The sequence below is a fragment of the Kogia breviceps genome, chromosome 7 (assembly GCF_026419965.1).
Source record: "Kogia breviceps isolate mKogBre1 chromosome 7, mKogBre1 haplotype 1, whole genome shotgun sequence".
Lineage (NCBI taxonomy): Eukaryota > Metazoa > Chordata > Mammalia > Artiodactyla > Physeteridae > Kogia > Kogia breviceps.
The window spans coordinates 9536930-9554441 of NC_081316.1; the positions used below are offsets into that span (position 1 = coordinate 9536930).

The 17512-nt window shown below is 54.7% G+C and overlaps 1 protein-coding gene across 2 annotated transcripts; it reads right to left on the reverse strand.

Moving 5' to 3' along the window:
- Positions 1-503: 503 nt before the first annotated feature.
- Positions 504-16763, reverse strand: SPI1 (Spi-1 proto-oncogene). 2 transcript variants are annotated; one of them, XM_059069614.2, is made up of 5 exons: positions 16435-16763; positions 14095-14191; positions 2696-2883; positions 1838-2000; positions 504-1452 (listed from the first exon to the last, which is right to left on the reverse strand). In XM_059069614.2, exons 1-5 carry the CDS (start codon positions 16477-16479, stop codon positions 1133-1135), a joined length of 813 nt encoding a protein of 270 aa, XP_058925597.1. In that variant the 5' UTR covers positions 16480-16763; the 3' UTR covers positions 504-1132. The 2 variants fall into 2 exon arrangements, with proteins under 2 accessions (XP_058925597.1, XP_058925596.1); XM_059069613.2 differs by having other exon boundaries at positions 14095-14194; positions 16435-16640.
- Positions 16764-17512: the final 749 nt, after the last annotated feature.

The window sequence follows — 17512 nt, forward strand, 5'->3', positions numbered from 1 at the left end:
CAGGTTTCCCTGCTCATCTTTCTCTGGCTCTCCCCTGCTGTGCGCCAGAAGCCAGAGCAACCAGACACTAGGGTACATGGGAGGAGTTCACCGTGTCAGGGTCCTGCCAGCATGGATTCCGTGAGGATGCTTTGCGGCCAACGGGAGCTCTGGGGCTTAATTCCTGCTCCTGACCGAGCTGCACGTTACCCCCTTCCAGACACGTGAAGCTTCCCACCTCACACTGCCATGGTGGCCCACGCGGGGTGGGATCAGGGATCCCACACAGGAAGCCTCGCTGTGTGACCTTGGACAAATTATTTGACCTCTATGAGCCTCACTTTCCCAGTCTATAACATGGGATGATATTAGATTCCACTTCTCAAGGTTACCGTGCAATAAATGGCCCGAAAACTCAGTGTTGTTGTCATTATTAATTAATATCATCATCACTGGGGTCATAATCTAAAGGTTATGAGTTTAAGCCTCATTGGGGCATTAAAAAAAATTTATCAGGCGCAGAGGGCTTTTTAATGATTTATTCCTCTAAGAACCACTGAGGATTCGTTCTTTCCACCGGCTCTGACTCCTAGTCAGGCACGAAGTGTCATCTGTTCTCACGTCCCCAGCATCCAGCATTGGGTAGGATCCTTGGCAAATGCCCGATGGACAGATGAGAAAAAGAGAGATCAGACGGGCTGGGGGCAGACAAGGTGCACAAGAAATTTTAAGAGACTCTCTGTGCCGCAAGAGGACTCACTGAGAATAACTTTAATACCTGGTATTCCTGAGGAAGCTGATGGGGGAGAGGTGTGGGGAGAAAGGGATGCTTTAGGAGGAAGGTTCAATTTACACAAATATGATGACTTCGAACTCCCAAGGAAGCACCCCTGGTACTAAGCAAGCTGACCCTTCCTGGGGCCAGACGCCCAGGTGGCCTTCTGGAGCCGGGGCTGGAGTCCTGGTGGGAGGCGAAGCAGGGGTGCGGGCGGGGGGCTTGGAGGAGGAGGGGGTGGGCGGGGAGGCGAGGCCTGGCCCGCCCCAGTCCTGCCCCTGGCCCCTGGGAGCTTCCCCCCCTGTGTCCGGCCGGGCGGGGGGTTAATGCTATGGCCAGAGGGGAGGCCTGGCAGCCCGGCGGGGCTCAGGCCTGGGCTCAGTGGGGCGGGTGGCGCCGCTCGGCCAGGCCCCCGCGGCCCAGCACCTCCCCACTGAACTGGTAGGTGAGCTTCTTCTTGACTTTCTTGACCTCGCCCGTCTTGCCGTAGTTGCGAAGCGCGCGGGCCATCTTCTGGTAGGTCATCTTCTTGCGGTTGCCCTTCTGGATGCCCCAGCGGTGCGCCAGCGCCTCCTTGTGCTTGGACGAGAACTGGAAGGTGCCCTTGTCCTTGTCCACCCACCAGATGCTGTCCTTCATGTCGCCACTGCGCAGCAGGTCCAGCAGGAACTGGTACAGGCGGATTTTCTTCTTGCTGCCTGCGGCCGGAGGTGGTCAGCGCCCACGCGGGGACCCAGTCCGCCTCCCCCTGATGTGGGACCCCCCACCCCCCGGGGTGGTCGCTGGGGAAAGGTCGCCAGCGAGCATGCGCACACCCACTGCCACGCTCCGCCCCTACCCACGTGCTCAGACACATGCGCGGGGACAGACAGTCCCAGGCGCCCTCACGAAACACACGTGAAGACCCATGTCGTCAAACACTCATGCACGCACGCACACACACACACACCCAGACACACGCCCTGAGCTCTGTGGCCTGACTGCCGAGTCCGTCGGCCTTGGCCGCGGTGGGTGCGGGGCGCAAGGACGGACCGGGTCCCGGCCGGGCCCGGGCGGGGTCGGGGGTGGGACTGGGCCCCCTACCTGTCTCCCCGTGCAGGAGGCCAGGCCCTGGCTCCAGGCCGTCGGCCTCCCCGTCCGACACCTCCAGTGGGGGGCTCTGCCGCTCGCCCTCCTCCTCGTCCGAGCTGGGCTGAGCCGGGGACAGGGAGGGGTACGGGAGGCACATCCGGGGCAGGTAGGAGACCTGGAAGCGCGGCGGGAGGAGGGTCGAGGTCACTGAGGGCCAGTTCAAAGCCCAGGGCTGTCGGGGCGGGGTCGGCTGCGAGAGCGGAGAGGGGGTGCTGGCGCGGAGGGATTGGGGAGAAGGCGGGGCGCCCGGCAGGTCAGGCAGGGTCACCCCACACGGGGGGCAGGTTATGGGGACAAGGGGCCCCTGAGGTCCCACCCATCTCCCTGGTTCGGGGCGGCGTGGCCTGGGGAGGGACGCGCTCGAGAGTCAGGCACTGGAGCGAACGGCAAGTGAACTAGGCGAGCGGCAGGGGCGCCGAGAGGCGGTGGGGGTCCGTGAGGGTCGTGAAGGTCCGTGGAGGTCACTGGCTGGGGTCGCTGGGGAGGAGGAGGGGACGTGGAGGTCCGTGGAGGTCAGGGCGCAGGGACTTGGGCGCCGGGTCCGTGAGGCATCAGCGAAGGGGGGCCGGGAGGATGGGTGGGGATGCGGGGCTGATCGGGGCTCCGTCCGTGGTGGGGCGAGAGGAGATGAGGGGTGTGGGGTCACGGGGTCAGTCGGGGGTCAGGAGGCGGCGGCCGTCGAGGCTCTGGCCGCCTTTGGCGCTGGGAGGCACGAAGCCGAGTTGAGTAAGAGCCCGCGTCAGCTTCCCGCGAAGCGCCGGCCTCACCGCGGGCCGCGGGCCGGGCCGGGCTGGGCCGCCCCGCACGCACCTGGTGGCCAAGGCTGGCGTGGGCGGGCGCCATGGGCGCGTCGAGCACGTGCATCTGCTCCAGCTCCATGTGGCGGTAGAGCTGCTGCAGCTGCGGCGCCTGCACGCTCTGCAGCTCCGTGAAGTGGTTCTCGGGGAAGCTCTCGAACTCGCTGTGCATGTGGTGCGGGTGGAAGTCCCAGTAATGGTCTGGGGGGCAGGGCAGGAAAAGCTTATGCTAATTAAAGAAGAATAATGCCAGGCCGTGTCACCGTATCATAATCGCCACGGACCAGGCTGGACTGCAAGCTGGCATTAATCGTCCCACCACCCACCCTGTTGTTTTCCGACCCCCATCCTATAGATGAGGATACTGAGGCTTGGAGGGGCTGCATAGCACGCCTGCAGTCAAGGGCCTCATCGGTGGTAGAGCTGGGACCCAGGTCTGAGGCCTTAAAGGCTTTGTTCTCAACAACCGTTCTACCCTGCCACGCGTGCGGTCACAAGGACGCAGGCTTTTGAGCCAAAGGGTCCGAATCCTGGCTCTGCCGTTTCCTTTGTGTGTGACCTCAAACACATGCGTGGACCCCTCTGGCCTCCGTCGACTCACCTATAAAGTGGGGATAATAGTTACCGGGAGGATACAAATGAGTTCACGGTTGTAAAACCTCCTGGCCCCAGAGTCGGCCCTTAGGGAACGTCGAGTCCCCTTCTCCTCCTCCCCTGAAGGCACAGCAGCGGTCCCTGAGCTGACTGGCTGCCCACCGTCACAGCTCACGGCCTTGTCACATGGCCAAGGTGTGACTGCACAGTCACGGGGCTGACATTCCCCACACGCCAGGACTTGTCTGGGCCCCCAGCGCTGCCCCCTCAAGGCCACGTCCTTGGGCAGCTCCACCTGTGTTCCAGCAAAGTTGCCGGGACCCGAGGCTTTCCCAGAAACTCCCTGGTGGGTGCTTTCAGAGTCTGCGGTAGGGTGGCTTTGAGTTTGGGGAATAGCTACGTGCCACTGGGAGCCCTGCCTGGGACTGGAGCCAGGCTTCAACACGGCTTCTCTGGGCACCATTTCCAGGAACAAAAACTGCCACATGTCTGAGGGCTTCCTGGGGTCCAAAAGAAGATGTGGTGATAAAGTGACAAGAGGGATTTTCTCGTGTGACCAAAGAGGGAGTGTACAGGGTGCTAAGCCAGGATGGTGTCTCCAGGACAAGCACAGGGCCCCGTAGGGGGACCATCACCAGCCTGGTGTGCGTGTGTGTGCGCACGCGTGCGTGTGTGTGTGTGTGTGTGTCTTTCTCCCTCTTTCTGTTTCTTTCTCACGAACACATACTCACTCATCCCTAAGAAATGACGTGTTGTTTTGGCTCTGCACTGGTTATCCGAAGACTCACGTTTGAATCCTGCTCTGTGGTGGCTTTGCTGTGTGACCCTGGACAAGACATTTTATCTCCCTGAGCCTCTGATTCCCCACTGCAAAACTCAGAGACCCAACTGAGTGGTTACTGAGGTCCAGTCCACGTGTGGAGTCATTTGAACGCACAATCCAGGCTCCCACCTCCGTGAAGCCGCAAGGCATAGGAGAGGGAAAGTACATGATTTGGCCAGAGCTGGGGTTCGAATCCTGACTCTGCCACTTAGCCCTGAGCGACACCGGGCAGGTCATTCTACTTCTCTATGCCTGTTGCCTCAGTTGTGAGATGGAGCTAATAATTACACCCCTCTCGTAGGCTTGCTGTGAGGATTAAATGAGCTAATGCCCGCAAAGCACTTAGAACAGAACATGACACAAAAGAAGACTCAGTAAAGCGTTAACTATCGTCATCATTATACTAATTAGTATTATTAATGTCGAATGCTCTCTTTAGAGAGCCTACATCAGCACTTGAGCCAACAGCAGATGCTTTAATATGTGTTAGCTCCTCATCTTCCCTTTCTTCCTGCCACCTTAGTCTGCGGCCCAGAGAAATAGTTTGAGGGCCCTGGCTGTCACTTTCTCCCAGAGGCTGGAGTTGGGGGCCCAGCGCTGCACCGAGGGCAGGGAATGGTTTGGTTCGCCTCTGTATTCCCAGTGCCTAGACGCAGTAGGCACTGAACAAACATTTCTGGAATGAATGAATGAATGAATGAGCAAGTCGTATCCTCTTAAGAACTCTGACTTTCCTTCAGAAAATCATCCAAATCTGAAGGGAAGACAAAACACAGCAACATTGAATTGGTACTTTCATCTTGCCGTGAGTTAACAAGACCCAGACATTCTCCACTTGCTTTGGGAGAGCTGGCTTTGTCTTTTCGCGAGGGGCTCTTCGGGGCCCTGGGATTCGGTGAGTGGACCCAGGTTCCTCTTTAGCTGTAGACCTGCCCTCCGGCCCCACTCCTGGCCCTTCCCATTTTTGCCTTCTCCTGCCCAGGCTGAAGTGCCCAGATGGTTATAGAATGCCGTATCCTGCCCACCAACCCCACACGCTTACACCTACTCCAGTTCTGGGTGGGGGAGCCCCTGAGTTCTGTCTTTCTCTCCTGCTACCCACCTCTGTTCTAGCTCCTCATGAGACCCACGGGCTCACTCTGGTGGGCCCAGCCTGAGGCCAGCACTTTCCATAGCAGGTCTCAGTACACCCTCATCAGAGTCACTTTGGGGGCTGGAAAAGCCTGCAGGTTTGGGGCCCACTGGAGACCCACGGAATCATCAGCGCCAACAGGAGACCTGGGAATCTGGCCTTTAAGAGGATCCTAAGGAGGTTCCTTGGCTCACCGAGGCTCTGGAACCCTGCCCTAGGGTCCCCTGAAAGCTGCAACAGAGACTCTTGGGCTATAATTAAGGTTTCAAAAAGCCCAGCGGAAACCTTACCTTTACCCTTGATTTGAGGGCTTAGGCATTTATGTAATAAATGCTGTGTGTTTGGTAGGCAGAGACGTTCCAAGGATGGGGCCCTCTGAAGGAACACGATGCCAGGAGTCAGTCCATCCTAATGCAGAGGTCAGCACTCCTGGGCTCTTTGGACCTCATTTCTGGATGACTGTTCATGAATGCATTGCTTTATCCCTTTTTGTCACTTCAAGAGGTCACCCAGACTATCCTGCAACTTATACCCCTTTAGCATGGCTCTGCTCCTCCGAAGAATATAGTGCCATTTGCATATCTGGAGACAGCTCTGGGCCCTCCCTTCTACAGCCCGTTAGCCACCCAACACATACTAGGCCTCAATCAACATTTGATTAAGTGACCAATAAATGTTAACTTTTAATGTGTTTTTTACGTACCAGGCACTATGCTAAGTACTTAATCCACATTATCTCATTTAATCCTCACCTTAGCTCTGACACGGTGGCCACTGTAGTACGATCTTCCTTTTGCATATGAGGAAACTATGACTCAAAGACATTAAGTCCCTTGTCCACAGACAGTCATTGGTAGAGTCAGGATCCAAACCCACCTATGTATGACTCCAGGGACTAAACTCTTACCAGTATGCCATACCACCTCTGAGGGAAAAGACTGCTAGTGAAAGCTTTAAGTAAGGCCCATGGTGACAGAGAGAATTTACAGGCTGCTCTTACCCATCTGTCTGTCTACCATCATTTACCCCTCATTCATTATTTATCATCCATCCATCCCCCCACCCATCCGTCCATCCACCCATCCATCATCCAACCATCATCCATCCGTCCATCCTTCCATCCATCATTGAACCTTCATTCATCCAGCCAACAATTACCCATTTACCAAAATCTTTCACTTCCTCCCTCTAAACCAGCTCCCAATCTGGGACCAAAGTCTTGCCCACACATTCCAATTCTAACTCAGTTTTTGGGTGTCACTAATACCTGCATGTCACTAGGACAAAAATAAAATGATATTTAAAACAACCCCCCGCCACACACAAAACTCAAGCCTTAAGTGTCATTCAGTTGACCTTTTCTCCTCAGAGCAGAAACCCCAGCCTGAAGCCAGGGCTCACCCCAGGGAAGGAGAAGTAAGATCAAGATAAGAGAAGGAAGATGAGGAATTAAGAAAGCAAGGGATGAGAAGAAAACCTTCACAGGAAACCACAGACCAGTGGACGAGGGTTCCTTAAGCCCAGCCCTCCTGCACATTGTTCAGATATGGAAACTGAAGGCCAGAGAGCAGAGAGTTCCAGGTCTCATGTTCCTTGTTACTTTCCACATCGTGTCCTGACTATTAAGGTTGTAGTTATTTCCCTTGTTACAAAGCTATAGGACCTGTGTTTTATTCACTCTACAGCACCTAGCAATGTGCCTGGCGTGTAAAAGATGCTTAGCGTATATTTATTAGACGTATAAGTCAGTGGGAGATGCATGGAGGGTTTGGTAGGGGGAAGGAAGAACACTTGGAAAGGTGAATGAATGGATGATTAGATGAATGTGTGAATAGATCGGTGGATGGTCTATTGTATGAAAAGATGAATAAGTGTTTGGAAAGATAGAAGGACGAGAGAAGGGTCATACTTTGGAACTCCATTTCCTTCAACAATCCCACTGCAAATAGCAAATCCTATCACACCCATTAGGATGGCTACTATCAAAAAACAGAACAACAAGGACCTACTGTATAGTGCAGAGAATTATATTCAATATCTTGTAATAACCTATAATGGAAAAGAATCTGAAAAAGAACATATATAACTCAGTGAATCACTTTGTTGTACACCTGAAACTAACACAACATTGTAAATTAACTATACTTCAATTTTTAAAAACGGTTTAAAAAAAACAGAATAATAACAAGTGTTGGCAAGGATGTGGAGAAACGGAATCCCTGTGCAGTGTTGGTAGGAATGTAAAATGGTGCAGCCACTATGGAAAACAGTATGGTGGGTCCTCAAAAAATTAAAGACAGAATTACCTTATAATCCAGCAGTTCCACTTCTGGGTATATATCCCCAAAGAACTGAAAGCAGGATGTCAAAAAGATATTTTTATACCCATGTTCACAGCAGCATTATTCACAATAGCCAAAAGGTAGAAGCAAGTCACGTGTCCATCAACGGATGGATAAACAAAATGTGGTGTACACATATGATGGAATATGATCCAGCTTTAAAAAGGAAGGAAATTCTGACCTATGCTGCAACATCGATGAACCTCGAGGATGTTATATGCTGAGTAAAATAAGCCAGTCACAAAACGAGAAAGACTGCATGATTCCACGAATATGAGGCAGTTACTGTAGTCAAGTTCATAGAAACAGAAAGTAGAATGGTGGTTGCCAGGGTCCGAGGGGAGGGGGCAATGGGGAGTTATTGTCTAATTGGTGCAGAGTGTCAGTTTTGCAAGATGGAAAGAGTTCTGGAGATGGATGGCGGTGACGGTTGCACAACAATGTCAACGTTTCTAATGCCGCTGAACTGTACATTTGAAAATGGTTAAGATAGTACATTTTATATTATGTGCATTTTATCACAGTTTAAAAATAATAATAATAAATAGCAAATTCTGTGAGCCCTACCTTCAGAATCTATCCTAAATCTGTCTGCTCCTTTCTTTTTTTTCCTTTTCTTTTTTTTTTTGGCCACGCTGTGCGGCTTGTGGGATTTTAGTTCCCCAACGAGGGATCAAACCTGGGCTCTCCGAAGCGAGAGCGCAGAGTCCTAACCACTGGACTGCCAGGGAAGTCCCTGTCTGCTCCTTTCTGTCTCTCTCGCCACCACCCTTGTCCGAGCCACCGTCATGTCTCGCCTGGACTATTCCAGTGGTTTTCTACTGTGCTTTCCCCCCATTCCTGCTCTTGTCTCCTCTCCATCTATTCTCCACACAGCAGCCAGAGTGGTCTTTTTAAAAAAGCTTATTCAGTGGAACCACTAGGTATTGGGAGAAGATACTGAAAACTTAAATAAAACCAAACAAAATAAAAAAATAAAACCGAACACACACACACAAAACCCCACCAAAAATGGTTACATTCAAAAAGAGGACATAGAATGACATCAGATTTCCTAAGAAAAACTCTAGTAACCAGAAGACAGTAGAGAAATACTTTCAATTTCAGTGAGAAAAAAAAAAAAGATTTTCATCTTAGATTTCTGTACACAGCCAAACTACTGTTAATCAAGTGAGAGAATAAAGACACCGGGTAAAACAAACAACAAGAACAAAACCTTACCTCCCACACATCCTTTCTTAGGAGAGTATAATGAGAAGAGTAATAAATCCTTATCTAGTGTTCACTGTTCTAAGCATTTTAACCATAGTAACTCATTCCATCCTTACAGCAATCCTGTGAAGTAGGTATCATTAAGAAGAAGTTGAAGGACTTGCCTGGTGGCGCAGGGGTTAAGAATCCGCCTGCCAGTGCAGGGGACACGGGTTCGAGCCCTGGTCCGGGAAGATCCCACATGCCCGCGCAGCAACTAAGCTTGTGAGCCACAACTACTGAGCCTGTGCTCTAGAGCCCGTGAGCCACAACTACTGAAGCCTGTGCGCCTAGAGCCCACGCTCCGCAACAAGAGAAGCCCGCGCACCATGACGGAGAGTGGCCATGCTCTCTGCAACCCTGCGCACAGCAATGAAGACCCAATGCAGCCAAAAATAAATAAATAAATTTACAAAAAGAAAGAAGTTGAGGCACAGAGGGGTGAGATGTCGTGGCCGAGGTCACCCCGCCCAGCAGTGAGGAGTTGGGGTGTGGCTCCCAGCAGCCTGGTTGCAGCGTGAGGGCTCCATCTCCCTGCCACGCTGACCCTCGGAAACACAGCGACGAGAAAGTACAGGTAATCAAAGGACGCCACGTGGCTCAGCTGTGAGTAATATTCACATGGTCCGAATAACGGAAAATTCAGATACTGATTTAACAACAGTTAGAATACAGAGGAAGAGAAACACTGTATGATCTCACTTATAGGTGGAATCTAAAAAAAGCTAAATTCAGAAAAAGAGATCAGATTTGTGGTTGCCAGAAGTAGTAGTGGGGAGAGGGACAGGGGAAATTGGGTGATGGTGGTCTGAGGTACACACTTCCAAGGGTAAGATAACTAAGCCCTGGGGATGTTACGTACACGATGACTATAGTTAACACTGCTGTGTGGCAACTTTGAAAGTCAAGAGAGTTTCGCCTAAAAGTTCTCATCACAAGGGGAAAAAAATTCTTTTGTAACTGTATGAGGTGATGGATGTTAACTAAACTTATGTGGTAATCATTTCTCAATGTACATGCGTGTGAGGTCATTATGCTGGCACACCTTAAACTGATACACTTATGTTGTATGCCCATTACAGCAATAAAATGAAAAAGAAGGAAAAAAGTTACTATAAGTATCTTGGTATATGTGGAGAAGTGTGAGTGTGTGTGTGTGTGTGTGTGTGTGTGTGTGTGTGTTATAAATACCGAGAAAGTCACGTTCTTTCATGGTACAAGTGAATAGATGCCTCAAAGTAAAAAAAATCAAGCTAGATTCATCTCCATCTAGCGTATAGAAAGTACTCAATAAATGTTTGTGAATGAATAAATAAATGCTGTTCTAAGTCTCTATTGCAAATCTTCGTATATACACTTACGTAGCCCTGTAATAGAGAGATTGGAGAAATAGCTTTTTTCTATCTCTGGTTGCTATGTATGCCATGGATGAATGACTATGATACATTTATGTAAAAAGTAGCAGATTGCAGAACAGCACGATACTACAGTCCATTTCTGAATGGACAGAATATGCACATGCGGACGTATACACTTACAAACATACAGGATTATACATGTCAAATAAAATATCTGCAAGGATAGACCAAGGTGCTGTCAGGGAAGAGCAAGAACGGGAAGAGGGTAATAGTTCACTTGATATGCTGTTGTATTTTAAAATTGTTTGCAATGGGTATTTCTTGTTTTAATAATTAAAATTAAACACTTACAATTTATTTAGATTTTCACCACACACACACAAACACGCACACAAAGGTTATTCAGATCATGTCATTGCCCTGCTCAGAGCCCCCCAATGGCTTCCCATTAGATGCAGGATAAAACCCAAACTTCTGCCACGGCCACCACGCCCTGCGTGATCTGCCCCCTGCAGACCCCTCTGGCTTCATTTTGTTTCTGCCCCCCCTGTGCTCACAGGCCACTCTGGTCCTCAGGGGCGGTCCCTCCTGCTCTTGCACTTGCTTCTCTCTCCCTAGGACACCTGTCCCTTACCTGCCTTGACATTCATGTTCCGTCCCTGCACTCAGATTTCCACTCCACTGCCACCTCTTGAGAGGCCTTCCTTGACCCCCCAGTTAAAGTGTCCCCCACCTAGACACTCCGAATCACATTACTCTACTTTCCCTAGGACTTATTAGTACATGTCTGTTAATTTGATTTTTCACTGTCTCTCTCCCTCACTGGACTGTAAGCTCTACAAGAGCAGTGGCCTTGCCTGGCCTGCTCATCATGGAACCTCCAGTGCCTAGAACAGTTTCTGGCACATGGCACATGACCAGAGGTTATCTGGTGGATGGACAAATGAGGGGACAAGTGGATTGGACAGTAAGTGTTGGAAGGGTGGATGGGTGGCTGGTGGATGGGAGGGGAGTGGAGAGACGGATGAGTGGGTGCCTGGCTGGCTGTCATCTGGGCCGTTGGAAAATGACCCACTTGATCTGTCACAGAAGCTTCTGTGCTTCTCTCCTCTCTCAGCGGCTTCGTCCCTCCCACCTGGGGGGATTCAGTAAAGCTAACGTACTATGTCCTGAAAGTTTACTGGGCCTTGTACTCAGTATATTACCTCATATATTACATGTGTTAACCTCATTTAATCATTGCAACTCTGTGGAGTGTTCTCATGCCCTCGGTTTTATAGATGAAGGAACAGGGGCTTAGAAGGCTTAAGCCACTTGCTCCAATGTTACCCACTAGTGAGTGATGGAGCCCGGACTAGGCCCCAGTGCCTTTTCACTAAGCCTCACCACCTAAAAATACAGATGCAGAGGACATGCAGGAACAGGTGGAAGAACGTGCGGGTGTCTCTACTCTTGAGTCTTCAGAGAAAACCTTCCAACAGATATTAAGAAGGGACAGAACAGGGGCCTCCCTTCCCTGGTGGCGCAGTGGTTGAGAGTCCGCCTGCCGATGCAGGGGACGCGGGTTCGTGCCCCGGTCCGGGAAGATCCCACATGCCGCGGAGCGGCTGGGCCCGTGAGCCACAGATACTGAGCCTGCGCGTCTGGAGCCTGTGCTCCGTGACAAGAGAGGCCGCGACAGTGAGAGGCCCGCGCACCGCGATGAAGAGTGGCCCCCGCTCGCCGCAACTAGAGAAAGCCCTCGCACAGAAACGAAGACCCAGCACAGCCAAAAATAAATAAATAAATAAAAATTTTAAAAAAGAAGGGACAGAACAGATGGTCCGGTGGGCCGTGATGGCAGGGGGGTGGCGGGGAGGCGGGGCTTGGTGAATAGGGACCAGAGCACCTGGGGAAGCTGCAGGAGTCTATGAAGGGTTTGGGTCTGGAGGACCCACATAGGGAGCTCACACATCCAATTAGGAGTCCTTCCTAGAGCCCCACCCCAGAAATAAGGGATCTGCTTGATCACTGAGCCAGGAAAGCACTGGCTTTCTCTAAAGTGCTCACTCCATCAGCCCACCCCAGGCCTAGCTGGTTTCTAGATATATAAACCCACAGCACGCCCATATCACAGGAGGAGAAAATGAGGCTTCAACAGACCCAAAAGAAATACACCCAAACCCAGTGAAACCGAGAAGGGGTCGGGCCAGAGGAGAAAGGATCCCTCCCTAATGCTGGAAGGGGTCAGCAAGTAGCCCTGAGCTTGCTGGGACCCGAGCTGTCCTGCTGCCTGCAGCCACCAGGGGGCGCCAGTCCTCAAGCAGGGACCTGCTCTGGTCCCGACCTGCTTGGTGGAAGGGTGTGCGCGCAGGTCTCTGGATCAGGGAGACCCAGCCCTTGACCCTGGCAGCGGGGGGGATCTGGGGAGAGGGTTGGATGAAGGACACTCTCTGAATTGTCTGGATTTTCCACAGAGAGGATGCATGTCTTGTAGAATTATAATCAAGCTTAAACGGATGAGAAAAAGGGTATTTTTAAAGACTTTCTAGCCCTAGAGCTCTGAAAGAAGCCTGTGTGTGTGTTCCCAGATATTACCTTGAAGTACATCCACCACCTACTCCCAAGACACGGCTTCCAGGTATAGTCTTTAGAGTAGCTGTCAGGTGTGAGATCCAGTTGAAACGGTTTGCAAGGTTTGGCATCTGGATGTGAGGGCCCTGTATAAGGACTCACCACAAATGGCATCTCTGGGTGTGGCCGTCAGGTGTAAACTGCCATAGGTGTGCCAGCAGAATGGAGGTGTGAATGGCTCCCAGGTGTGAAATCTTCCTCAGCTGCGGCACATAGCATGCCTGTCCCTCAGGGACTGCAGAAACCCCAGTGTCTGGCCTGCCCAGCTCTCAGACCCCCCGAAGAATCCTCCAGTGAAGGCCCGTTCACTGGGCCACCTGGTCTTTGGTTCAGAGATGTCCCATCACTATACCAAGATCCACCTCAGGTAACCTCTCTTATCTCCCTGCCCAGGTCCCAGGCACTGAAGGCCTCTCTCTGCTCCCCTGAATTTGCTTCAGGATCAAGGCTGGGCCTTGGCGGAGCACAGTCAGGCCCAGAGAGAAGACGCCCCTGGCCCAGGCGCCATCCTCGCCCGCATCCCGAACGGACTGGGGGCTTCGACCCCTACCGAATGAGGGCGTCCTCAGAGCCTTTCCTTGAGCTCAGCAGCTCTCACATAGGAGCGGTTCTGCCCCCCCCCGGGGGACACTTGGCAAAGCTGGAGAGATTTTTGGTTGTCATGATTGGTAGTACTGCTGGTGTCTAGTGGGTAGAAGCCAGGGATGCCGCCAGATATCCTACCATATGCACGAGACAGGCCTCACAACGTAGAATCATCCAGCCCAAGTGTCAATAGACAAATTCTGCTAGCCACACACACAGCAGGGAGCGGGGCTGCACCAGCAAGGAGATGGGGGTGGGGAGTGTGTGTGTGAGAGAGACAAGAACGGAGAGGAAGGCGGGGATTGGGGGAGGGGAAGGTGAAAAGGCACTGGACCTGGAGCAGACCGACAGAGCTGGATGCCACTGACTGGCTGTGCCACCTGGTACAAGTCCCGTAGCCGCTTAGCTTGTTTCCTCGTGTGTAAAAAGGCCAAAAGGGTTGGACAAGAAGATAAACGTGGAAGAAGCCAACCCGTGCCTGGATACGCCAAGGATGCTCCCTAAATGCAGGCTGGGGGTGTGGGGTGTTGCGAGGCACGAGTGTCGGGGATCAGGATAGTGAATTCACGTCCCCAAGAGCTAACTGGATCCGATGCTCAGAGTTCCAACGAAGCCCGGGGAACGAGGCTTCTCTCCCTTCTCCCCGGAACCCAGCAGCGCTCAGGTGCGCAGGCCCGGCCGGGGAAGTGCGGCTGGGCCGGGGCCGGTACTCACCGCTGTGGCTCTCTCCATCACTGCTGAGATAGGGGTAATATTCGTGCGTTTGGCGTTGGTAGAGATCCGTGTCATAGGGAACTAGATCTTCCGACGGCTGCTGAGAGAGGAGGGTGTCAGGGCCGGGAATGGGGCGGGGAGACCGTCTGTATCAGGCTCACAGCCCTCTCTCTGCTTGCAGCTGGGAGAGGCCACAGAGAGCAGAAGAGGGGAACCCAGGGGAGCGAGAGCCTTGGCTCCTGCAGAAAGGGGGTGACAGGGACCCTGGAGGTCAGAGGTCAAAAGAGGACCAGGTCTGAGAGGACAGCCCAGCTGTTCCCCACGGCCACCTCACACTCATGCTCACAATCCAGCAGGCGCCCGGATCCCAGCCTCACACACTCACCCTCTCACGGTCACACCGATAACGCCTACACCCCCCGAGGACATACATACCCCCCGTGACACACTTCTACCCGTACTCCCACACGCGAACTCTCACCCCCGTGTCCGCTCACAGCCCTCACTCTCGGGGGCCCTCACACGTACACACGCTTGTCGTCACGCGCACACACACACCCCATTATGCACCCACCTGTAGGCACACGCGCGGGGACGAACGCGTGTATCCACCACTTGCCTGCAAGTGCCTTAGCCCACATAGTCCTCGGTCACTCATGCTCACCCCACGGCACACACGCGGGCCCTCCTGCTACAGCCCCGCCCCGACACCCACTCCCTCTCTTAGCCGGTGCCCAGGGCCACCACCATGACCAGTGGCCACTCACACTGATGGATTTTACAGGACTCAGCCCGGCAGGGGCAGGGGTGGGGGCCCCTCCCTCCTCCCCCCTCCCCCCGACGCACTCCCTGGGATGCGCCCTGGTCCTCCCAGCCCCACCCGCCCCACTGGCACAGGGAATGGGCACCCGGAGGCTTCCCAGCAGCCCTCAGGCCTCTCCTCCCCCGCAGTGCGTGCCCGAGGATTTGCACAACGGTAGCTCCGGCCCTCAGGGCTTGGTTTGGCAACCCGGGCTGCCTTGGTAGCCCACCCTCCGGGGACCCACTCCGAGCAGCCCTTGCGCTGGGGCGAGGTGTGGGAGCCCGAGGGGGTAGGCCCCCTGCCCCGCTCTAGCTGGAGGTCAGGGCTTCAGAGGTCAAGGGTCAGAGACAGGGTGGCCGAACCCCAGGGCCTGTGGCTTTCCGGAGGCAGGGCTGGCTCTCCTTGGGACCACCTGTGTCACCACTGCCGGCCCCCAGGTCGGGCCAGGTGCCGACGGGCTGGCTGGTTCTGAGTCCGGCCCGGGGAGGAGCCTGGCGCTGGGCTGCAGGCAGCGCACCCCCACAGCGGGATGTCAAGCCCGGGGTGCCTCCCCCAGGCTCTGAGGCCTGGCTGGGGTGGGGCGGGGGGGAGGGAGCTGCCTCCAGGCCGGGAAAGCTGAGTCAGGTGGGCAGGCCCTGCCAAGCCCTTCCCGTCTCCCCCCAGGGCTCCCCACCCCGGCTGAGTTGGGACAGGGTCCTCTCAGAGGGGCCCGGGGCTGACACCTGCCGAAGGCTGCAACTGTCGCTGAGAGCAGCAGCAGAGGGGGTCTACCCCAGACGGCTGTCCTTCCCTCCCCGGGGTCCCCCGGGACTCCTGCTTCTTCACCTCCAGCCTCAGCCCTGCCCCCACGCCAGGCTCCCCCCTTGACCTCCCCCAGCCCCAATCTCAGCCCCGGGCTGTCCCCAGCACCAAGCCCTGCCCTCCACTCCCTGATCCCCAGCCAGAGCCCACCCCTAACTGCGTGGCTGGTCTCTGCTTCCCTCACTACGCTGGCCCAGCGCCCGCCTCTGCTACTCAGGTCCCAGGGCCCAAGCCCCGGACCCTTGGGTCAACAACCGTGCCCTCGGTCTGTGCCAGGCCCCAGGCTGGCTGGTGGGCTTAAGGCAGCCCCGGTCTCCAGCAGCACCCAGGCCACCTCTGGCCTCCTGCCGCCCGCCCTCAAGCCCGTAACGTCCTGGGGCCTGGCATCCCCCCCGCCACCGGGCTCCCCATTTCCTCCGCCGCCACCTCCCCGCCGCCACCCTCACCATCCTCAGCCCAGCACCCTGCCGTGGAGCTCCGGCCTGCCACCCAAGCCCCATCTATAAATAACCGTTCAGGCCCCACCGATCACAGCTCCACCATGGGCTCAGCCCTCAGCCCGCCAGGGCATGCTCCGAGGAAGCCAATGGCCCCCTTGCTGGGTCTCAGGCCGGGAGCTCCAGGGAGGAAACACCAACTTCCCACTGATAGTGGGAGGGCAGCCGGCGGGTGGGCAGGCAAGCGGGTGGGCGTCCGAGGGCCACAGGTTGGGCTGGTGGAGGAGTCCCGATACTCACAGGGGGGACGAGGGGAAACCCTTCCATTTTGCACGCCTGTAACATCCAGCCGAGCTCCGAGCCGGTCAGGTCCCCTGCCTTGGTGGGGGCCAGTGCGGAGCCCCTGGGGATGGGGCGCCCCGTCGGGGGCTGGACGGACTCAGGGCGGGTACAGGGCTCAGGCCTGCCCCTTGAGCTACAGGAGCCCTGGGTGAGCCCCCTCCCTTGACATTGCAGGGCCAGCGCAAGTTCCTGATTTTATCGAAGGCCTGCCGCTGGGAGATAGTCCCCTTGGGGTGACATCACCACCCCAGCCCGTTTGCATAAATCTCTTGCGCTACAGGAAGTCTCTGGCCGGCTGGGGCAGGTGGTGCTCCAGGGGCTGGCCTGGGAGGCCATGGGGGCCAGGCCCCCTGCCCAGAGGAAGCTGGGACTGTGAGGGACCGCCTTGAGGGCCTTGAGGAGGAAGAGTGGGAGGGAGGAAGGCTGCCTCCATCACCAGAGGCCTGTCCTGCGCCCGGGCCCTGCAGAGGCTCTCTAACCTCTAACCCCTAACCCCACAAATACCTTCTTCTTCTCTTGAGACCCCCACGTGGCCAACAGTCACTCCCTTGGGGTCAGAGCTGTTAAGGGTGGCCTCTTGGGGTCTCTGCTTTCTGGGGTCAGCCTGGCTGGCTGAGGGCTCTGATCCAGCAGAGTGCCAGGCCTGGCTCTTCCTGGGCCCGTAGGACCCCAACCCCTGGGTTCTATCCAGCCTGGGGCTGGGCTCCCGGGCAGGGTCCTCAGGCAGGGTCCTCAGCACAGCACCGCTTTCCCCTTCCCTCCACCAGCTTCCCTCCCACCAGAAGGGTTCCCACACCCTCCCGTCCCAGCTTCCTAAGTACCACCGCTTCTTCCAAATCCCTGGGTGCTCTACTCCCAGCCCAGATTTCTCAGTGTCCCCTCCCCTTAACAATGCCTTAATATCAATCTAGTCTTCCTAGTTTACAAACATTTCCTGTCTGTCCATCCATTCATCTATTTTCCCATCCATTTGTTTATCTGTCTGTTTGTCGATCCATCTATCCACCCACCAAGTCAGTCAGACATTTGTCTATCA

Coding starts and splice junctions, on each gene's coding strand:
- SPI1 (XM_059069613.2), bottom strand. CDS start 16,479: ATGTTACAGGCGTGCAAAATGGAAGGGTTTCCCCTCGTCCCCCCT. Junction 14,195..16,434: donor GGTTTCCCCTCGTCCCCCCT/GTGAGTATCGGG, acceptor CTCCTCTCTCAG/CAGCCGTCGGAAGATCTAGT. Junction 1,453..1,837: donor CCTCCTGCACGGGGAGACAG/GTAGGGGGCCCA, acceptor CTCCGGCCGCAG/GCAGCAAGAAGAAAATCCGC.